Source organism: Pseudocercospora fijiensis (assembly GCF_000340215.1).
Source record: "Pseudocercospora fijiensis CIRAD86 unplaced genomic scaffold MYCFIscaffold_8, whole genome shotgun sequence".
Taxonomy (NCBI): domain Eukaryota; kingdom Fungi; phylum Ascomycota; class Dothideomycetes; order Mycosphaerellales; family Mycosphaerellaceae; genus Pseudocercospora; species Pseudocercospora fijiensis.
The window spans coordinates 3,958,855-3,980,659 of record NW_006921539.1 but is presented as its reverse complement, the minus strand read 5'-3'; the positions used below and the strand labels follow the sequence as shown (position 1 = coordinate 3,980,659).

Here is a 21,805-nt window from a genome sequence, read left to right as displayed (position 1 = left end):
CTCAATCTTCCTGGTCACCGATAATGACTGGAGCCTTGGCGTACGCACCGTTGGCGATGGAAACTTCGGGCGATTGAGAGAAGAAGTTGCCACCTGGATCCGGGCGAGGCAAATACGAAAGATCTAATGATCGATATGAGAAGATGCCTGGAACTGAAGACACTGCTCGCAAGAAATCCGCATACGACAGGCCTCGAAGACAAGTCAGAGAGTCCGAACTTCCGGCACAGCTGCTGCTTGCCACCACTTTGTCGTAGATCTGCAGAACAGCATAGTCAGCTCAACGCTCAGACTTTTAGGCTTGGAACAACACATACCGCTTGAGCTTTCGCAGTCGACACATCTTCAGCTGGAATCACACTTCCACTATTCGTAATCGCCGCTCTAAAAAATGGCTTGCCGTTATGAGTATGATCTCCACCATTGATAATCGTATGATCCATAACAGAAATCGCGCCAGCAACTCTCCCCCCAAATCGTAACTTTATCCGGATCCCCTAAAATGCCAAAAAAAAAAGTTAGCATCCTATTACCCTCCAAACAATTCCCAACAAAACCTCACCTCCAAAAGCCGCAGTATTCTCCGCAACCCACTGCAACCCCAACCTCTGATCCCTCAACCCCAAATTCGTCCCCCTTCACCCGCCAACTCCTTCCCACCCAGAAACGGAGGGGGGTTGATGTGGTGGGGGAGAGGAGGAGGAGGGTTGGGAGGAGCATTTTCTATGATATAGATGGAGGTTGCGGTGGTGGCATTGTACTTGGTTGCTCCTGCTCTGGTATATTTGTATTCACATCGAGTTTCTCGCCAGCAGTGAAGGCTTCGAAAGTGTTTTCCGTGCTTTGTATAGTGCTCGACCAGCTCTGGATACAAGTCCGATATACGACGGACAGATCTTGTGCTCGTGGCATGTGAAGGAGGGTTGGATTGAATGCTCGCTTGACAGTTCATCTATACCGCAATTTAGCGTGTCGACTAGTGTACTTACCAGTTTTGTACGAGTGAGCTTAACGTTACAGGCTGTGATTGGATGCTCCTCGGCTTCATGTAATGGGGAGAAGGTAGGCAGGTGCATGAATCCTGTGGGAACAAATGTGGGGAATCATTCAGCATCGAAAGAGAAACGGTGCAACAAGAAAACTTGGCGATGGTTACCACTGATGAATTCCCCTAACCGCCTTCTGGGTGAAGTCCGACGAACTGTTATACAGTATAAGAATTGAGTGAGATCCGCTTTGCATAATCCAAGTACGCACTGATGACAGAATTTTGCATACGAAGTAGATTAAAATCCTAGCTTTGCCGATTCACCCCAACAGCCAACGAGTCAATCAAAGGGATACCTCTGCTCTCAGCCTGATTATCATTCTGGCGTTTCTCCACCTGCTGAATCTCAACATTGCCTCCTCCCTTCTCGGCCGTCGGAGCCGGATCCGCATAATTGCGAGCACTACCTTCCTCATCTATCATCTTGCCGTCTGGCACGGCACCGAAGAGCTCATCCATTTTCTCGAGCGAGATGCCTTTGGTTTCTGGGATTAGGAACCAGGTGAAGATGAACATGCAGAAGCAAAATGAGCCTGAATTCGGGTTGGGTTAGAATGTGTCTTGTATTTGGGGAGGAGAAAGATGTTGGGTTACCGTAGATGAAATATGCTCCATATCCTCCTCTGCCGACGGTAGCGATCATGTTCGGCGTGGCTCTTGCAACGACGAAGTTGAAGAGCCATTGCGTCGCTGCACCGAGGGAGACGTTCAGGGCCCGGAGTCGTGCGGTCGGGATTTCACTGACGTAGATCCAGCATACCGGTCCTAGAAAAGGGAAAATGGGTCAGTGAAGAATTCTAGAATTTCTGCTTGGATTGGACTCACCCCATCCGAATTGGAAGAAAACTGCGAAGAGGTAGATTGCCACAATAGCCGCATATCCGGCGGGTGGCACGTCAGCTCCAGCTCTGGGCGGGTCAATGCGAATGTAGATGCCAATGTAGTACATGCAAGTGCCCTGGGCAATCGAAGTCCACAGCAGACTTCGTCGGCGACCAAGGGAATCTGCGGCTAGGGCGAGGAAAAGTGCGCAGCCGACCATCTTCAGGACGCCATAGACGCCGGTTGCGAAGAGAGATGGTGCGGTGCCTGTCAAGCCCAAGTTCGTGAAGATTTGAGGAGCGTAATAGTTGATCGCATTCGTTCCCTGTTAGGAGTCAGCAGCTGTCTCAGGCGAGGTCGTGCCTCCTTACTGTCATCTGTTGGCAAATCATCAAACCGACAGTAATCAATGCTCGCTTCCTGTTGCCAGGGATGGTAACCATCTCCTTGAGAAGATCCTTGAGACTTGAGCCCGCGATCAGGCGGCGTTCGTATTCGAGCTGGGCGGACATGTCTTGGAGCTCATCTTGGACGTATGGGTGGGATTGAGGGAGGTTGCGGACTCGGGAGAGGATTGTGGCGGCTTCGTCCCAGCGGTCTTGCTTTGCAAGCCAACGAGGAGTCTCCTTGCCAATGAACATAGCGAAGAGGAGAATGATGGCTGGAAGTGCTTGGAGGGCGAGCGGGACGACGTATTGGACTGTGCCATGGGAGTGCAGAAGCATGCCGTACTGGGGAAGATAGTCAGTCAAGCATAGCAGGGAGAGTAGAGTTAATGATCAAGCTTACATTGATCCAGAATGCGATGCAAATACCAGTAACAATAAAGAACTGGTACATGCCGGTAAGCGCTCCTCGAATAGCCCTGGGCGCATTCTCCGAAGTATAAAGAGGCGTAATCATCGAAGCAGCTCCAACCCCAATTCCCGCAATGAATCTCCCAATATACATGACGGGAAAGTGGCCTTCCGCAGAAGCTTGCATGACAGAGCCAATAATCGCGAATACAGCCGCAATCATTAGACCCATTCTACGACCAAGCTTATCGGCAATATATCCGGCTACGAGCGCACCGACGAAACATCCTGCTTGGAGCGTCGACACGATGTTGGCTTCCAGATTTGCGGAAAGGGTTTTGTTCTGGCTGGCCTTAGGGAGGTTGTATTTCGCTCGGAAAGGATCGAGTTTTAGGACGCCACCGATGATGCCCGTATCCATACCGAAAAGCATCCCGCCGAAACATGCTGATGCCTTTGATTCGGCGTTGCGTCAGCTTTGGTCGTGAAGTTTTTCGTTTTCGTGCGACTCACGCAGACCACGAACACTCTCCAATTGTAGATCTCCTTGGGGTCATTCTTGACAGCCTCATTCCGGACGATCCTCTCGATGATGCCCATTTTGAGGATAACAAGAGACTCTCGCCTCTTTGTGGGGTGGTGGGATGTTTGGAGCTGGAGCTGGGGGAGGCTAGAAGTACAGATCTGACAGCTGACCTTGCCTTTATCTCAAACAATAATGGGAGACGGGGTGGTCGGAAGAACTGTCTGGACTTGGCAGCTTGGCCGGTCGAGAGCTGCACCGAGCGGAAACGGGGCGGATTTCTGGTTCAAGACATGCTGTCTACTAGGTTGGTGGTGCGATGCGAGCGTGCAAGAGCGTGCTGTAGTGCACCATCACAAGGCAGGCTTGTTCTTGTCTTACTCAGATTGAGCGGTTCTGCCGCAAACCGAGGAGCGGGCGGGCTACAGGCGTAGAAGTCTTGTTGGAGTCAAGCCTGCTTGGTCAATTTAGGCGGGACAGCCATTCCGAGGGTGGTGTCACAATCCCCCGCGAGTCCCCTCCACATGGGGTGCATTATTATTAGAACAACCATGCTGCCATGCTGCCAAGGATGACCCCCAACATTATTCCTCCAATCAGAGTTCACACCGAAGGCAAACGAGCAGTTCTTCCTCTCTGCCGCACGTGGCTCTCATGACCCAATCCCAGAATACCCGTGCGAGGTACAGTACTCGTATCAGTACGGCTCCAGTAGAACTAAATGTTTACTGTGTAGTCTCTATCCAGGCAGACGGTCGAAAAGGCATTGGGCATATAGCTTGCCCCCCAAATAATCCTCACCAAGAAGGTAAATCGGTACAACGACCTCGGGGTTCGAAGTAGGCAAGGAAGTGTAGGTCCGGACGGAGATTCCAGCAGATCGAGGCAACGATTACGAAGATGGCTAGGTCATGGTCTTCTGGATCTCGATGCTCAGTGGCACTGAAAGTAAGAGGGTGTGTCCATACCGAGAGATCACTTCTCCATGGCAACAAACTTCTGGAATTTGGACAATGGATTTATATAGCTGGGAGCTGTTGATGAGGTCACAGTTCATGGTATGAACGAGTCCCCTGTGTGTGCACATATTCCACGGGAATCTGTTCAGTACAGAACAGTCCATCCCCGAGACGGTGTGCGCAATGGACTAGGCGACTAGGCGTCTGGGAGGAGTCCGAGAAGACAATAGGTCGGAGAGCTGGAATCTAAATTGAAGCAAAAGTCCTTTTTCATCGCTCTATGGGTATCCTTTGTAATGCTTTTGGAGTCCGTATATGGCCAGCTTAAGATGAATCTATGGTATGCTGCAATAATCCTCCCCGAAAAAGGCGAGGTCATCAGCGCGAGCCTACAGTCTCTCAATGACAATTGCAGAGGCACCACCACCACCGTTGCAGATGCCAGCACAGCCAATCTTGCCCTTCGTTTCGCGGAGGACACCGAGGAGAGTGGTGACGATTCGTGCTCCAGAGGCACCAAGGGGGTGGCCAAGAGCAACAGCTCCGCCGTGGAGGTTCACTTTATCTTCTGAAAGGCCGAGAAGCTTCATGTTGGCCAGAGCGACAACTGAGAAAGCCTCGTTGATTTCGAAAGCGTCGACATCCTCCTGCTTGATACCGGCGTGCTTGAGTGCCTTGGGGATAGCAAGAGCAGGTGCGGTAGTGAATTTGGAAGGGTTCTTGGCAGCATCGCCCCAGCCTGGATGTCGTTAGCATATCAGAAATATTGACACGTGAAGAGTGCGTCTTACCAAGAATCTTGGCGATAGGCTTGAGACCATTCTTCTGGACGTACTCCTCGCTGGCAAGAACGACAGCTGCAGCTCCATCGGAGAGCGGTGAAGCATTGGCTGCAGTCACTGTGCCGTCCTTCTTGAAAGCTGGCTTGACTTTGTTCCGGGTCGCGTCCTCGTTGAACTTGCCAGGCTCATCGTCCTTCTCAACCGTAGTGTCCGGCTTCCCTCTTGTGCCTTTGATTGTGACAGGAGCAATCTCCTCCTTGAAGTAACCCGCCTCCTGGGCAGCAATTGCCTTTTTGTAGCTTCGGATAGCATAGTCGTCTTGGTCTTTGCGGTCGAAGCCATGGTCGGATGCACATTCCTCCCCCTGAAGACCCATGTGCTCGTCCTTGTAAACATCGGTCAAGCCGTCCTTGAGCACGCCGTCCACCAGTGTCTGGTTGCCGAACTTGGCACCCGCTCGGAGCACTGGCAAGTAGTGGGGAGCATTGGACATGCTCTCCGTGCCACCGGCCACAATGACATCGGCTTCACCCGTCAAGATTGTGGCAGCAGCCAGCGACATGGCCTTGATGGAGGACGCGCAGACCTTGTTGATGGTCGTTGCTTCTGTCGATTCGGGCAGACCGGCATGGATTGTACATTGTCGTGCCGGGTTCTGGCCCAGGTTGGCGGAGAGGACGTTGCCAAAGAAGACTTCCTGCACTTCCTCGGGCTTGATATTCGCTCGCTCCACCGCAGCCTTGATGGCGTGTGTTCCGAGATCAATGGCAGATTGAGACACCAGAGAGCCCTGGAACATGCCCACTGGCGTGCGGGCGGCCGAGAGGATATACACAGGTTTTGGAGGAGCCATCTTGAGTATCGTCTGCTGAGAAGTGTGAGAGGCTTTCTTTGGCAGCCAAAAAACATTGGACCTATTGTTCACCCCTCGACGGAGTGAAAGTCGGCCCGACTTGCCGAGACCCGCTGACTAAGCAGTCCTCGCTCTCGATAACTTTTTGATGCAAGCTACGCCTGAGTCGCGTGTCTGCCATTCGCCGGCCGCGACTGCTTGTTCTTCACCCTGACAACGGTATAGCCCCACTACCGACATCATGGACGACCTCTACGATGAGTTCGGAAACTACATCGGCGAGCCGGAAGAGAGTGAAGAGGAGCAGGACGCAGGCGCATACGATGGCGCGCAATATCTGGACGAAGATGGAGAAGAGGCGGCGCAGACAGGTGCTGAAGTGATGGACATAGACGACGAGGGCCCTTCGAATGCCGTAGTACTACACGAAGACAAGCAATACTATCCTTCAGCATCACAAGTCTATGGACCCGATGTCGAAACGCTCATCCAAGAAGAGGATACGCAGACACTGCAGCAGCCGATTGTGGCGCCGATCGAGCGCAAGAAGTTCACAGTGGAAGAGGAGGATCTGCCTACAGTGTACTTTGACCGTGGCTTCCTCACAGATCTGATGAGCTTTCCCGAACAAATACGGAACATTGCGCTATGCGGGCATTTACACCACGGCAAGACGAGTATCATGGATATGCTTGTGTCGCAAACACACGATGTGTCCCACTTCATGGAAGGCAAGACCGGCAAAGCGCGCGACGAGACTATGCGGTATACAGACACACATCTTCTGGAGCGAGAACGAGGGCTGTCAGTGAAAGCCAGCCCAATGAGTTTGCTTCTGCAGGGTACGAAGGGAAAAAGCCACCTACTGAATATCATCGACACCCCGGGACATGTGAACTTTGCAGACGAGGTGGCAGCATCATTACGCTTAGTCGACGGTGTTGTGCTGGTGGTCGATGTCGTGGAGGGGGTGCAGACACAGACAGAGCTTGCTATCAAGCACGCTGTGCTTGCAGGCATTCCGCTCACGCTGCTCATCAACAAGGTCGATCGACTAATGCTCGAATTGAAGTTGCCTCCGACCGACGCTTACTTCAAGCTAAAGCATGTCGTGGAGGAGGTCAATACGCACATCGAGAATACAATTCCTGGTCGTGGCGAGAAGTTCCGCGTTAGCCCGGAGAAGGGTAACGTGGCTTTCGCATGCAGCAGCATGGAGTGGTGCTTCACACTCCCCAGTTTCGCAACCATGTACGCGGAAAGCTATCCAAGCGCGGAATTTGACATCAAGGAGTTCAGCAAGCGACTGTGGGGCGACATTTACTACAACCCAAGATCTCGAAAATTCACGCGAAAGCCAGTGGAAGATCGAGGGAAGAGGAGTTTCGTGCATTTCGTCTTGGAGCCAATCTACAAGCTGTACTCTCACACCCTATCAGAATCGCCAGAAGATCTCAAGAAGACTCTGGCGAGCCTTGGAATCAGTCTGAAGCCAAGCCAGCTGAAAGCTAATGCTAAGAATCTGCTGAAGATGGTATGTGAGCAATTTTTTGGACCACCAGCTGGATTGGTGGATATGGTTGTGGAGCACGTACCTTCGCCTGTTGCTAGCAGTCGACAGAAGCTCGAGAAGTATTACACAGGTCCACTAGACTCGAAGACCGCGACGGCCATGTTGGAATGCGACTCTGATGGACCACTGGTTGTGCACGTCACAAAGCTGTTCAACACCCAAGATGCCCAAGGCTTCCACAGCTTTGGCCGGGTAATGAGTGGCACCGCAAGACCCGGAGAGCAGGTCCGAGTACTTGGAGAGAACTACAGCATCGATGACGAGGAAGACATGGTTACTGCGACGATAGAGCAGGTCTCAATTGCCGAAAGCAGGTACAATGTGCCGGTTTCTGGCATTCCAGCGGGTAACTTTGTGCTTCTTGGTGGCGTCGACAACTCGATCATGAAGAGCGCAACCATTGTCGCGCCGAAGTTGCCGGACGATGAGGACGCTTACATCTTCAAACCGGTTGTCCACTTCTTCGACAGTGTATTCAAGGTCGCGGTGGAGCCCATCAACCCTTCAGAATTGCCCAAAATGCTTGACGGCTTACGCAAGATCAACAAGTCCTACCCACTCATTACGACCAAAGTCGAGGAATCGGGCGAGCATGTGGTCCTTGGGACTGGCGAGCTTTACATGGACTGCGTTCTTCACGACCTTCGACGCATGTACGCACAGATGGAGATCAAGGTCTCAGATCCAGTCACACGATTCTGCGAGACGTGTGTCGACCAGAGCGCGATGAAGTGCTATGCCCTGACGCCAAACAAAAAGAACAAGCTCACTTTTGTGGCCGAGCCACTCGACGACGGCATTGCACAAGACATAGAGACCGGCAAGGTCAGCATCAAGGATCCGGTGCGAAAGGTCGGAAAGTTCTTTGAGGAGAACTACGGCTACGATATTCTCGCTTCCCGCAATATCTGGGCATTTGGTCCGGACGACATGGGACCAAATATCCTTCAGAACGATACCCTGCCATCTGACGTTGACCAGAAGCTGCTGCGTTCAGTCAAGGACACCATCCGACAGGGTTTCTCGTGGGGTACAAGAGAAGGCCCTCTATGTGAGGAGCCTATCAGGAACGTAAAGTTCAAGATCACGGATGTCGAGCTAGCATCAGAAGCAATCTTCCGTGGCGGTGGTCAAATCATCCCTACGGCGCGACGAGCATGCTACAGCTCCTTCCTCATGGCTGGACCAAGACTGATGGAGCCTTTGTACTCGTGCACGATGCTTGGCCCGGCCAACGCAGTCTCCTCACTGTATACGGTGCTCGCGAGAAGGAGAGGCCACGTGCTAAGCGATGCACCTGTGCCAGGAACACCACTCTACAGCGTGAAGGGCTTGCTACCGGTCATCGATTCATTTGGTTTTGAGACAGATCTGCGCATCCACACGCAAGGGCAGGCTACTGTCTCTCTGGTATTCGATCGGTGGAGTATTGTCCCAGGTGATCCGCTGGACAAGACCATCAAGCTCAGACCGCTCGAGCCGGCTTCCGCGCAAGCCACGGCGCGAGATTTTGTGCTCAAAACAAGAAGGAGAAAGGGTCTCAGCGAGGATGTGACTGTGAGCAAGTATGTAGAGCCTGAGATCATGAGACAGCTCAGGGAGACTGGAATGCTTGATGGCGCATGAGAGTAGAGCTGGCAAGATTTGAATAGCATGTGAAGATGTGGTCTAGAAGTGCCTCCTCTCGCGCCAATTGCGAGGTGATGCGGCGTAACAATGTCACTGCGTGATCGAAGGCTTGCATCAATCACAGCAAGGTGAAGACGTCCTGCCTACACGTTGCTTCGTGCACGAGGAGGACGTTGTAGTCGAGCACGTCGCGCTACGAGCGCAGTCTGCCGTCGCAAGGGCTAAGGCAAGGCAAAGGCCACGTGAGGGCGAGTAAGTAGATATCCACTTGTTCAGGTCCAGTCCATGATTGACCTTTGCCACGCAACTGCTGACATGTCTCTCCTTCGAAGCATCTCCTTCGCGCCGTGCACATATAAGCTCACCAGAGAAGCTCCCCTGGTCAATGTGCTGCAAGGATGAACACAGCAACTTGCCACCTTCGGAATCATCTGAATCCTCCTCACCTACCTCTCCCACGACCTCTACACACCGCGGAACTGACTGCACTCTCACCACTCACTCTCACCACTCACATTCTTGTCACACCCTTCGGCGCCACCGCCTTCTCATCCGCAATCATCTCCCCCCAAACAAATCAACGCAAACTGCGGAGCTATATATACCATGCTTGCTCGCCGATGATCTCATCAATCGCCAACACCCGGCACATAACCCACCACGCTTACATCCATCCATCCATCCTCCTCTCCCACCACAAAAAAAATGCACCTCCATCTCCATCTCCCCACCCTCCTCACATTATTCCTCTCCCTCCCCCTCCCCTCCCTCGCCACAACCTGGCACATCTCCTCCCTCACCACCTCCTGCTCCGCCGATTCCTGCACTTACTCCTTCACTCTCCTCGCAAACTCCATCCCCCGCTACCCCGGTTTCCAAGCCCAATGCTCCGGTCCCGCAGCACCAGAAGATTCGGATTCGAAATTTCGGGCTTGTGAGATTCAGGTGACGAGTGATACGTTGAGGGCTGGGGGTGTTAGTGCTGTGAGGGGTGTGGAGGGGGGTTTTGCGAATGGGGAGGTGGGTGTGAGGGGGAAGTTTTATGTCGGGGAGGGGAAGAGGGAGGTTTGGGAGGGGAGTGGGAAGATGGAAGGGGGAAAGAGGGAGTTGGATGTTGAGGTTGGGTTGGTTGGGGTGGAGGAGGATGGGTAGGAGCATTGGGTAGGTGGGAAAAGATAGAAGAAGCTGAGTCCAATGTCGCTGACACACTTTTGGTCGTGAGTCGAAAGGAATGATGGCGTTTGCACGTGCTTCTTTTGCACGATCGAATGCACTTATGTCCTGGCTTTCCAATTGGCGCCGGGGTGGATCAATCAGCGACGTTATCGTCTTTGTCGCAAGCGATTGACTTACAGTGACTCCGAGATGTCTTGGTGCAGCCTCATGTGGTTGCCATAAGGGCCCAGGGGTTGAATTCTGCTAGTACGTCTTGAATACGGCAACGCCACAGAATGCTGCATGGTGCAGTGCAGTCACGCCGTGCTGCTCGGAATAGTTCAAGTCTGCTATAGTCACATGATTGGGGACTTCCACATCACGTGAAAAGATCGACGGACGCAGGTGCGATGCATGCATCCCCGAATAAGCACCTGCTGCCCATCATTATTCTTTCCGCCCTTCCACCTACGCCGCCGTTGCTCGCCATGTTGCTCGCCAACCATCTCACACGTCCAAAACTCACATGAGCATGCATTTCCGCCATGCCTTTTCCTCCCCCGGCCGACGACGTCTGACACGGCGATACCCATGCTTGCGATATGTCTCAATCACTTCAACAACCACATTCTTGACTCTGATATGGCTATACGTGATATGGAAGGGCGAGCGAGGAGTGTTCAAAGATCACATCTCAGACTGCCATTGGGACAAGTGGGAAGAATGGCCTCACGATGCGGCGCCGCATCACCTGGTCTTTGTCGCCGATCCGCAGTTGGTCGATCCGCATACGTATCCAGGCAGGCCGTGGCCACTGAGTAGCTTGACCGAATCATACACGGACATGTACATGAGTCGCAACTTCCGCCTGATCAACGAGAAGCTGGACCCAGACAGCATAGTGTTTCTTGGCGATTTGTTCGATGGCGGTCGGGAATGGGCTACGGAAAGAGCGAGGAATTTGAATAGCACTGAGCGCCAGTATCTGATCAATCTAGCCATCCTGGACCCAGCGAAGAAGGAGGGCGAGCGAATCGGCAGCGATGGCAAGACCGATCTGAACATCTACAAGCCAGGCGAAAATGGTCGCTGGAGCCAATGGAAGATGAGACAGTGGAATTCGGAGTATGATCGGTTCAGTCGCATTTTCTGCCACAATCATCAACTCTATCCACACGCAGAGAGAGCTTTGTTCCCTGTGTGGGACGTCCCGGCAGACCCGGTCAGCGTGCAGAACGGAGCCCCTAACGTAACCACACAGCATTATGCCGTCGGCGGCACGAAGGCGCGAACGGTCAAAATGAATGTGCCAGGAAATCACGATCTTGGAATCGGTGCAAAAGTACAAGTCACTGTACGGGATCGATTCGAAACTCGGTTTGGCGAGGCGAACAGCGTGTATGTCATCGGCAATCACACGTTTGTAAGCTTGGACACACCTTCGCTTGCAGCGTATGACGAGTTTGTACAGGGCGGCAGCGTTACTGAAGAGCGGCGACAACAGTATCGCGACATCTGGAAGCCCGCGGATGAGTTCCTGGACACGTTAGAGGTGACTGGGCCAAAAGCCGTGCGGAATACCTTGAATCACTTCTACCCAGGAACATATCCATCCCGAGGACATTATCATACCGTACATGACCCGAAAGACAAGGTGGATGACCGACCCAAGGAGAAGGTCGAAAAGCCTCGGCTGCCCATCATTCTGCTCTCTCATATTCCCTTCTTTCGCAACCCAGACGTGGATTGTGGGAAATGGCGCGAACGTGGGAAAGCGATTCCACTATCTGCCGGATACCAATACCAGAACACGCTCACGCCAGCGCTCTCAAACATGATCGCAAAGAAGGTATCCAGAATCGGCGACATTGAGCACATCTTCTCAGGTGACGATCACGACTACTGCGACATTTCTCACCGATTCAACATCGGACGCTGGAGCGAGAACAGCCAAAAAGAGAGTGTCGTGATGCGTGCAGTTCGCGAGATCACCGTAAAGAGTTTCAGCTGGGCGATGGGTGTTCGCAAGCCTGGTTTTCTGCTCCTCAGCCTATGGAACCCTGTTGACGAAAAAGGCAAAACGATCGGCACGCCTCTGCCTACGATCAAGTCGCAACTGTGCCTCCTTCCGGACCAGCTGAGCATATTCATCAACTATGCAAGGCTGCTTGCCTTCACGATAATTGTCTTATTGGTTCGTGCTGTTGTGATCGGGCTGCGGAATAAGCCGGTGCTAGACGATGAAATCACGTTTGAGGATGTGCTCTCGCGTCGCCCGTCATCTTCTAAATACACTTCCAAGAAATCGCAAGCGAACGAACATCCAAGTGGTTATGTGAGTCCGGTCAAAGCGAACGGCGAAGCGAAAGGACGACACCGAGCTTCATCAACCTCCACCCTCACCGCTAATACAACCGATAGTCACCTCAGCGTTCAGCGAAGCTACAATGCACGCACAAGAAGCGTGAGTCCAGCCGGGGCGAACATGTTCACGCATGCCAACAGCTATGCGATGCCAAATCTACAGCAGCAGGACAATCGACCTTTGATCGAAAAGGCAGGCTTCTATCCACAAATGAGGTGGCAGGATCCCGACGAGTCTGATGAAGAGTCGCATATTGGCGACTACGACGACAGCCAGGGAAAGGGAAAGCGGAAACCAAAGAGCCGTGCACGTAAAGCTCTCGACGAGTTTATCAGGACCACCCTTTTCGTTGCTGTTCCGAGTGCCGTTTGGTATGGGTTTCTCGTCAAGAATGGTTGACCATTCTGCGCATTAGGCGTCGGAAACTCTTCACGGGCATAGCGGCGCAAGGGCACTATCTTATTGGGCAAACAGCATCAGCAGGCGTTCTCCATGTAAATATAGCATAGCGAGGTTGATACCCCAGTGAACAAATTCGAGCTCTACACACTTTCCACTCCATTGGCAATCTTGAAATTCAAGGCCAATCACGATACACTAGTCTCGCATCTGGCTGGGAGCATATCGACTCCTCTTTTCTTTTCAAAGAAAGATTGCAGCACTTCCTACAAGACAAGAAACCCAACTTAACTACTACATCGAGAGTCTAAATATCTATATACACCTCGATATAGAACTGAACACTACGCCTACTTATTAGTTTCTTCCGCTATTACGATTCTTTATAGTAACGTTAAAGCCGTAATTACTTACAACCCTCGTTACCTCTATACTAGTACTAACGCCGATCTAGACGCTCCCCCTCGATTTTTGCTCTAAAAAGCTCTAGGACGCTCGTAGGCCGATATTAGAACTATATATAATAGCTCTTATAGTATTTAAAATTCCTATAAATCTTCGCTAAGGAGAATTGCTATCTAGAAGTAGTTATTATCTTCTTTCTATATTCTAGGTAAGATACTATCTATCTATGCTACTGTATTAGTAGTGTGCTCTTTACTTTAGTGTATAACTCCGTCGTCCGAATAAGTATTAATAGACGAGATATTAGCGGGAGGAATTATAAGGGAGTATCTATTATTCGTTTTGCTATAGCGACTCGGAGGAGGTCGCTACTTTCTTTCTATAACTATTTTAGGTTTTCTAGATCTTAAGAATTTTTAGTTTTTTTGTTATTTTAGGGAAGAGAAGAGTTTAAACTTAAATCGAGGTATTGCGAGAGCACTCGGGCGTATAAAGGGAGATTTATAAGTGTTATATTATAACGCTATAGTAGTGTCCGACGAAATTCTTCTTAGGCTTCGCTATTCTACGTAACGGGCCTACTACTAGTTTGTGTTCAAGAAGTATATAAGCATTAAACAGGCTTCAAACTTACCTCTAAGACTTGACAACAGCAACGAGTAGCTTTATTAATGTTTAAAGAAGAAGAAGAAGGAAGAAGAAGAATTTCAAAAACTTTCAGACTTATTACTATATCAAATCTCACACCTTCCACCCACCTCACTTCTTCTCTACAACCTTCGACTCATCAACAATATCATTATCATACGCATCAACCTGCCAACCCGCAAACTTCCTCGCCGGAACTTTCTGCGCAAACATGACATCCAACTCCTCATACGTCCTTCCACGACACTCCGGCAGTCGAAAGTACGTCCAAATAGCCGCCAAAAAAGCCGTGCCAAACCAAAACCAAGCCGTCTTGCCTTTAAGATTTGCTTCAGTGGGGTTGATGAGGTAGGGTTCGATGACATTCGCAACGATCTGCGTGATATTGTAGATATTCCTCGACAAGCAGACGGACTTGGCTCGAAGGCGTAGACTGGAGGTTTCCGAAATGATCGTGTAGCAGATGGGTCCGACGGTGGATGAGTAGACGAAGAGCCAGACTAAGCAGAGAGCGGCTTGTGCCCATTTGGATCCGGAAGCGGTGGAGGCGGAGGCGAGGGTGCCGAGGATCATGAGGATCAGGCAGTCGCAGATCATGCCGCTGAGGTAGAGGGTTCGGCGGCCGAATTTGGAGATCAGGAACCAGGAGAACACTGTGCCGCAGAAAGCTACGCCGGTGCCGCCGACGGCGATGCCGTAGGAGCTGTGAGTTGGAATACCGGCCTGTTGGAAGAAGTATGTCGGGCTGGAGATGGTCAGTGGAAGACAAGAATTGCGTAGAAGTCAGGGACTTATTACCCATAAGCAAAGGTTGATCCGGAAAGCACCTGGCCGGCAAAGGTCATGCAGACAATTTCAGTCCGCCTCAGATCAATGCCTCGGAAGCAGTCGAAGTAGGTGGCTCCCGACTCGATCTGGTTCTCAATCTTGAGGGTATGCATGATCTGAGCCACGGTCTGACGGTTCGATTCTTCGCCCTTATTGTTGAGTTTCGACAAGGCGTGCATGGCATCATCGATGCGATCATTTCGAACCAGATACCAAGGCGACTCTGGTCCGAAGAGAATGAGGAGAAAGAGCGGGATCGGCCACGCCCATTGGAGTGCATAGGCGATACGATAGCTCCTGGCTCCGTGCAGATCGAGCAAGCCATACAAGATTCCAGCTGCAATGAGTTGGCCGATGCACCTAGGATTTCGAAGTCAGTGTGTGCGGAGCACTGAAGAAGAGCTGCATTTCAATCATCGAGACTCACCAGCATAGATTGACATAGCAAGTCAAATATCCTCGCAAAGCCAAAGGACAAACCTCACTAGCATACGCCGGTCCAGTAGTCGCAAACACGCCCCAAGTCAGACCGCACAGAATCTGTCCGACGAGGAGAACTTCCGCCGACTTGGCGAAGAACGGAAAGAAGACGAACCAGTTCATGAAGAACAAGGCGGCGAGAATGACCTTCTTGTAGCCAAATCGAGCCGAGAGGTAGCCATTAAGGAAGCCTTTTGAAGACCGGCAAATCAGTATTTGAAAACGAAAGAGATCTGGGCGGCCCATGCTGTCTCACCTCCAATGACAACGCCGCAGTTGGCCCCATTCGTCAGACCTGCTTGCCATGGACCAGAGATCTGGTAGGAATGAGTCGCCTCGTTCCACTTGCCAAAGGTTTCGGCGAAGGAAGGGTATGCGAAGAATTGGTAGATCAGACCTGTGATGATGACGATGAATGATCAGATTCTGGATTCGGTTTGTTTTTTGCCCCTCTACTTGAGAAGGGGTTTTGTTTTTGGTCCTCCCTACCAATGTCATAGCCTTCCATGATGATGGTCAAGGAAATGATCGCAGACCACATGGCGGCTTTTCGATTGCTCTTTATGGCTTGCCAGAAGGTCGTTTCATGCTCTTCTTGAGAAGCATGCTTGGCATCCTCGATGAGCTCGATTTGTTCAACTTGTTGGTTGACTTTCTTCTCGTCCATGCTGGTTTTGTCGGTGTCTGCCATGTTCGCGGCTCTGTGGTGCTGGTGAGGTCGAATGGCATGATCGCAACGTGGGATCTGTGTAAGGTCATGTAACAAAGCATGCTTTCGGTGGAGCATCTGCCGAATCTTCGTCGGACTACAACCCCTCCGTTGGCGATACCAAAAGTGGTATGTAACAAACCCATGCACGGACCCTGGGGCTCCGCTTTGTACCAGGTCATGCTTGTCTTCTCGCATTGCTCTTTAGCCAGAATCCTGACTTACCATGTTCCCGATCTGCATTGCTTCGAGAACAAATGGCAGTCGTGGTTATGTCGTGCACGATCTTTCATTCAAGTCAGTGATATAGGCTTCAAATATCAAGAAGTTGTGCAAGGCATTTTTCAAGTAGTGTCTGAGGCGAGTAGCGGGGGAAATCTTGGACATAGACTCGAGCAGCTGAGTATTCGTGCGCCTCTGTGAAGAATGTCAGCAAGCATAGTGCCTATTTCCAGAAACCTGGAAGCTGGGCATTCACTACCAAGACCTAATTAATGATGACCACCAAAAGCCGGTCACATAACAAGCACATGGTATTCCACGTACCGCATGCTACAATAATCGTGCTGTCAGCCTTACTCGCCATCCATGACAGCTTCCTCTCCCAATCTGCCTTGGAACGTGACACTTCGCTTGCAAATCATCCAGTGGCCGGAAGCACCAGGCACACTCGCTTTCGCGTCGGTGACTACCAGCTCATCATCATATTTGCCCCAAGCAGTCACTTGTTCGCCTTGCCAGATCCCCTTGCCGAAGTGGATTCCAGTGAAGTAGGTCGTAGCTCTTGCAGTCTTGCCATCTTCCGACACCTCGATTGTTTGCGTAGTCAGAGCATGCTGGGATGTGATCGCCGCCAGTCTTGGAGGAGGAGCGTCAATATCGAGTAGTACTTCATGCATGGGGAAAGAGAGATCAATACCTCTTTTCTATACGCTCTGCCACGGTTTGCACGCCCTTCATCTCGGCGAAAGGGTATTTCGTGTCTACATCTTCGGTGAAGACTTTCTTCAGGAGAGCGAAGTCCTTGGTGTCAAGGGCGATGCAGTATGTCGAGATCGTGTTCTGGATCGCGAAATAGTCGAAGGGATTTGATTGTGCCATGATGACGAGGTCTTGATTGACTGACTGTTATAAAGAATGTTGATGTTGCGTTGACGATGATGAGTAGAATTGAATATTGGGCATCATCGGAAGGAAGGTGGAGCGTCGACCCCATTTTGACGACGAAGTCAAAACGCCTCCGTCTCCTAACGAACCGTGAAACGATTCTTCACTCGTAGAACGTTGACTTCAACAAATCTCCAGAAGTCGAACACAAGTTGCCGGGCTAGACTACTCAACTTTAGGTACTCGGTGCATCTCTAATTCTCCTTAAGACGATCTTCTACTATACTGCCGAATATAGGATCCTAGTACAGCAATGATACAGTCCTAAGCATATACGCGACAGGTCTAGAGTTGCTCAATATTTGGTCTTCCGGCCTTCCGTTGAGCCAGAGATCCTTCAAGAGGCACGAAACAATCGATATGCAGAGGTAATGCAGCCGGGATGTGGGCCCGAGAGCCAAGATATTACAGCCATGTACAATACTTTTCTGAAGCCGTGCTATCCAATGGGAGAGTTTCGCGACTCCTCTTTCCCATGGCCTTGTGGTCTAGTGGTATGATTGTCGCTTCGGGTTCTACCTAGTAGACTCAGTCTACTCGTTTGTGACAGGCCCCGGGTGTATGTGTCTTGCCACGCATTGATAAAAAAGTGCGTAGCTAATTCTTCGTATAGTCGAATCCCGGCAAGGCCCCGACCTTTTTGGCCCATACAAGGCACGAATTACAAAAGCCGGCCGTTCACTTATCTTCCGAAGGTTCATTCTCTTTTGCTTACTGTAAATGGTCTATGTTCCATGAAACCGCTACTAACGTTCGGCATGATTGTCGTTGTCCTGTTCATAGGAGCTTGTAAAAAGGTGCTCTGGGCTATACAAGGGTACAAGTACTCATATGAAAATATAATGAAGTGGTCTGAAGCTCCGGAAGTAAAAATATTCGCGTATCATCTCTTTGAATGGTGTCTGTGGTCCTCTATCAATCGATCACAGCCATCGCTTATACCATGCCAAGTCATGCAATTACATATGTATGCAACAAAAGTCCTATCATGCCATCAGACTGCTCCAGGACAGTACCATCGCCGCAATTAGAGCCCGCTGTACACAATCTCAAAAGTATCCTTCTTGCACCGACTGCACGTCACCTCGCCCGGATGGTGATTGGGGGTCTTTTCGATCGAAGGATCTCCGAAGATTGTCTCTAGCCGCTTCCTCATCACTGCCAATGACACTTGCGCAAGATCCGTGTCTTTTCCTTGCATTGAATCCCGGACTGCGCCGACAGTATCGATCTCCTTGCACAAGCATGCTTCAAGGGCTTCTGGACCCTTCTTCCCACCACCTGGCCACTCCGCTTTGACGTCAATGGTCACCCGTCCATCCGCCAGCCGTCGCAATGTGTAAACGACAGAACCCATGCCGTATGGCAGTGGCCGTGGCATGACATGATAGCGGAGGTCAACAGACGACAGGAAGTTTGCCAGGTCTGGCCTCGGGCTCCATTTCTGCACGGAGCCCGGGTGGGTCATGCTCAGGTTTTTGTACAAATCGCACGCGTTCTTCTCCATCACAAACTGGTTAGTGCCATAGAAGATTGAAAGGACTTCCCGCCGCAGCTGCTTATTCACAGCGGCCACGACTGGCTCGCGAGGAAACCGCCGTACGACTTGGCTTCGCGGCTTCTGAGGCGTCTTTGCGGTGCGAATATGCCGCAATTGTGCTTCGATGGGATTCTTTCGCACAGCAAGCAGTGTCCAGAATGCATTTCGAATTTCTGCAGGTAGACTGAGTAGATGCAGCGGTGGATCACGAGAGGCGACAGATGTCAAGATTTTGGGCTCGGGACTGCTCTTCTTTGCCTTCTTTGCCTTCGCCGATTTGAGGGGCGCAGCGCGCTTCCTGGCTACCCTTGGCCAACAATACTGCTTCGCAGGCTTGGGTGCGGTCTTCGGCGGCTTGGCAATGACTTTGTGAAGCGATTTGGCACCGAAATGTGGCCCAGGCCAAGTTGCACAAGTCGTTGGCAGATGGAATTCGAATTGACGTGGCTCATTGTCTGCCGCCAGGCCGAGATGTCCAAATCGAATGGTTAAGTCGGTCATTTTCGGTAGTGCATTGCCGGACCGAGACAATGTCTCAAGTTGATCCACGGCTGAGTCCATGAGGGCGTCCATCTCTTTCGCCCTCGCCAGCTCGTAATCTGCAATCGACAAGACTTCCACACAGAACATGCGTGGTGCCTTTCTGAAAGGCCTTCGAGGCGAGCTTCTTGGCGGTGTCGGCGGCATGCGAGGATGGCGATATCAGGGACGTGGCTCAAGAGAGCGGAGTTGAACGCGTGACATTTGTTGTAGGGTATTGGAGCAAACCTCAGACTGTCTTACCGGGAGATTTCGAGAATGTTGTACACAAAGTCTCGGGGGATGTGACCGTGAAGGAGGGAAGGACAACGTGCGGTGGTCATTAGGCAGCTGCCCTGTTTGACGCTTCGGAGGCAATCCGCGCCGAGACGCATGCTTGGTATTACAGAAACTCTATTTTACGATTGTCTTGAAGCAAGTCGCCACCTTCTATCGAATGCAATGCAGCCAAATCGAGTCAGCAGATGGAGCGGGTATTTTGGAACAGCGCATGTACAATTGGCAGTCTAAAAGGTTGAATTGGGACAGCGCGGGGTTACGCAGTTCGCGCATTCTATGCGAACTCGCGGCCATATCACCATAGCATATGTCACCACTGTTGCTCGGGTCGGTCTTAACAACATCCCTTTCGGAACCTCTCCATCATCGGATTGTTCGAGCTCTCGACCCTAGCAATGCCGAGGCCTGAAGAGGACTATTCGTGTCATCCAGTTCCACAAAATTGCACCCTCTTTCACAGCTTGATGCGGTGGCCCAAGAAGTGCCCTTCAATCGCATGGCCAAAGTTTTGTCTTTGGGTCATTTGCACAGTGCCCCTTCTAAGTATCAGGTCAGGCTGAGCATTTTGTAGCTGGTCGCAGCGAGGTGGAAGAGGTCAAAGTGAACGCTGAACTCGTGGTAGTCACTGAGAGGGACAGCGGTAGCACGCTCAAGAGGTCACTGGTTTTACCCGAAGACACTGCATCTCTTTCCCAGCAATGTTCTTGTTCCAGAGGGTTCTCGGTTCTCCTAACTCTTTGCCCAAGACAACATGCGTATCGGGAGCTCAAAGCATGTTGTTCATCCCCGTGAGAACTCCTCTTCCGGCATCGGATTCTGCGTTATGATCGTTACGTGCAGTCCGAGGCGGACTAATACTTCCAGAAGCCTCTTCGACCGCAAAGAATGTGGGTGTTAAGGCGTTCTCGTTGCAAGCTAAGCGACTCGGGGAGCTGAATGAATGGCGCGGTGCCAGGCGGCTTCTAGGCTAGACACCTCTGGAAGGTCACTTTATCTGCGATCTTCAGGCATACTGGGAGCGGTATTTACAGCAATGCAGTACGAATGTCGACACGAGATGGATGATGTCGTGTAGATGGCCGGAGAGTGACCGGCGGTTGTTGCCGAGATGACCTCTTGGCGCGCTGTGGAGATATCCTTCTTGGATCTCGCATCTCGACTTTCCCTTTCTCTCACCATCTACTTTCTGTACTCGAAATACATACTAAACACCTGCTCGTTGACTACATACACAGTGCTCAAGGTCTTGCAGTCGAGATGTTTTCAGGCTCAGGCCCTCGCGGCTCAAGGTGAAGCAACGCAAGGTCCGAATGCACAGCGGGCATCCCAGCTACATTGCCGCAAAAGGACCACAAGAGATACAAGAATCGTTTTGATCGTTCCTCATTCACAGCCCTGGCGCAGCATGGCTCTAGGCTCATCATCCGGAGACATAGTCTACTGGGGACCTGGAGGCATAGCGCAGCTTCGTGCAAAGACAAACATCGCTTCTCATTGATAGCACTTGCTCTGGTTCGAGGGTGCTAACATAGGCATGATGTTTGAATTCTGATCAAGGATCGCCGGGGCAGATCATGCTCGACTGCGCCATGCAAATAGACCATCTGGCCAAGGGTCAAGCCTTTGACCGGTCTATGACAAAGGTGTAATCGCTTGCGGTATCATAGCATACAGCTTCCTTGACCTGGGACCTGTATGCAGGTACGACTTCCGGTAAGTCTGATGAGAGTCTTCTTTGCTTGTCGAAGCCGGTGACTTCGATTCTCGATAGTCGATTCATCTGCACTGTTCGCTGTGAGTCCATCGTACACAGAGCGATCATTTGAACAACTCAATGCGCTACAGGCGGCGACGCACTCAAGGTGGAGCTTATCTGCTCATCGCTAGATACACGGTCTTCGGGCGATGAAGCCGCGTTTGAAGTAGGCCTCTCTTTCTTGCCCATTTCCAACATCGACACAAGATGCAAGTACAAAAGGACGATCTATTCAAGAATCGAACACAAGGAATGACGACGTGCGCGGCATGGCGGAGCTACAGCTCAAGCCATGCCAGATTCGAACAAGCTGCCCGAAGGACTGTCAAATGCAATGCACTAATGCTGTCTGAAGAAAGCCAAACACTCCGATATAACCTACCAGCTCGCCCAAGCTGATAGATCTACGCAGCCAAGGTGCAGTCAGCGCGAGAGCGAGTGTAGCCAGCTTGCTCTGCAGCATCACGGCTCAGAAGGACGCAGATGATCCTGTGCGGAAAAGTCGGACAGCTCTGCAGCAACAAAATCCTTTGGCTTGAAGCTCGAAA

General features: G+C 51.4%; 9 protein-coding genes across 9 annotated transcripts; 3 read left to right on the top strand and 6 right to left on the bottom strand.

The window, feature by feature from the left end:
- Position 1: 1 nt before the first annotated feature.
- MYCFIDRAFT_199464 (uncharacterized protein) lies at positions 2-720 on the bottom strand (the record flags this gene model as incomplete). Its single annotated transcript, XM_007932242.1, has 3 exons — positions 2-259; positions 318-384; positions 563-720. 3 exons carry the CDS (start codon positions 718-720, stop codon positions 2-4), a joined length of 483 nt encoding a protein of 160 aa, XP_007930433.1.
- Positions 721-1,238: 518 nt separating this feature from the next.
- Positions 1,239-3,611, bottom strand: MYCFIDRAFT_167587 (uncharacterized protein). The gene is made up of 6 exons (XM_007932241.1): positions 3,181-3,611; positions 2,660-3,121; positions 2,242-2,601; positions 1,874-2,195; positions 1,643-1,813; positions 1,239-1,581 (listed from the first exon to the last, which is right to left on the bottom strand). The coding sequence occupies exons 1-6, from the start codon at positions 3,265-3,267 to the stop codon at positions 1,295-1,297; spliced, it is 1,689 nt and encodes a 562-aa protein (XP_007930432.1). The 5' UTR covers positions 3,268-3,611; the 3' UTR covers positions 1,239-1,294.
- Positions 3,612-4,402: 791 nt separating this feature from the next.
- MYCFIDRAFT_212313 (uncharacterized protein) lies at positions 4,403-5,794 on the bottom strand. The gene is made up of 2 exons (XM_007932240.1): positions 4,941-5,794; positions 4,403-4,888 (listed from the first exon to the last, which is right to left on the bottom strand). Exons 1-2 carry the CDS (start codon positions 5,782-5,784, stop codon positions 4,539-4,541), a joined length of 1,194 nt encoding a protein of 397 aa, XP_007930431.1. The 5' UTR covers positions 5,785-5,794; the 3' UTR covers positions 4,403-4,538.
- Positions 5,795-6,025: 231 nt separating this feature from the next.
- Positions 6,026-8,983, top strand: MYCFIDRAFT_142180 (uncharacterized protein; the record flags this gene model as incomplete). The annotated part of the gene is made up of 1 exon (XM_007932239.1): positions 6,026-8,983. One exon carries the CDS (start codon positions 6,026-6,028, stop codon positions 8,981-8,983), a length of 2,958 nt encoding a protein of 985 aa, XP_007930430.1.
- Positions 8,984-10,772: 1,789 nt separating this feature from the next.
- MYCFIDRAFT_96630 (uncharacterized protein) lies at positions 10,773-12,353 on the top strand (the record flags this gene model as incomplete). The annotated part of the gene is made up of 3 exons (XM_007932238.1): positions 10,773-11,122; positions 11,237-11,280; positions 11,383-12,353. Coding segments are annotated over 3 exons (1,365 nt in total), but the record flags the coding sequence as incomplete, so codon positions are not given.
- A 1,716-nt stretch (positions 12,354-14,069) lies between these two features.
- Positions 14,070-15,933, bottom strand: MYCFIDRAFT_37738 (uncharacterized protein; the record flags this gene model as incomplete). The annotated part of the gene is made up of 5 exons (XM_007931505.1): positions 14,070-14,703; positions 14,757-15,146; positions 15,214-15,457; positions 15,523-15,663; positions 15,756-15,933. The coding sequence occupies 5 exons, from the start codon at positions 15,931-15,933 to the stop codon at positions 14,070-14,072; spliced, it is 1,587 nt and encodes a 528-aa protein (XP_007929696.1).
- A 363-nt stretch (positions 15,934-16,296) lies between these two features.
- On the bottom strand, positions 16,297-17,091 carry MYCFIDRAFT_157000 (uncharacterized protein). The gene is made up of 3 exons (XM_007932237.1): positions 16,895-17,091; positions 16,522-16,833; positions 16,297-16,392 (listed from the first exon to the last, which is right to left on the bottom strand). The coding sequence occupies exons 1-2, from the start codon at positions 17,074-17,076 to the stop codon at positions 16,551-16,553; spliced, it is 465 nt and encodes a 154-aa protein (XP_007930428.1). The 5' UTR covers positions 17,077-17,091; the 3' UTR covers positions 16,297-16,392; positions 16,522-16,550.
- A 1,078-nt stretch (positions 17,092-18,169) lies between these two features.
- MYCFIDRAFT_199457 (uncharacterized protein) lies at positions 18,170-19,312 on the bottom strand (the record flags this gene model as incomplete). Its single annotated transcript, XM_007932236.1, has 1 exon — positions 18,170-19,312. The coding sequence occupies one exon, from the start codon at positions 19,310-19,312 to the stop codon at positions 18,170-18,172; it is 1,143 nt and encodes a 380-aa protein (XP_007930427.1).
- A 55-nt stretch (positions 19,313-19,367) lies between these two features.
- MYCFIDRAFT_178350 (uncharacterized protein) lies at positions 19,368-21,028 on the top strand (the record flags this gene model as incomplete). The annotated part of the gene is made up of 16 exons (XM_007932235.1): positions 19,368-19,410; positions 19,436-19,512; positions 19,549-19,601; positions 19,642-19,714; positions 19,751-19,828; positions 19,882-19,932; positions 19,962-20,019; positions 20,046-20,157; positions 20,198-20,217; positions 20,248-20,388; positions 20,417-20,449; positions 20,486-20,587; positions 20,610-20,790; positions 20,820-20,870; positions 20,906-20,970; positions 21,003-21,028. The coding sequence occupies 16 exons, from the start codon at positions 19,368-19,370 to the stop codon at positions 21,026-21,028; spliced, it is 1,164 nt and encodes a 387-aa protein (XP_007930426.1).
- Between the last annotated feature and the right edge of the window lie 777 nt (positions 21,029-21,805).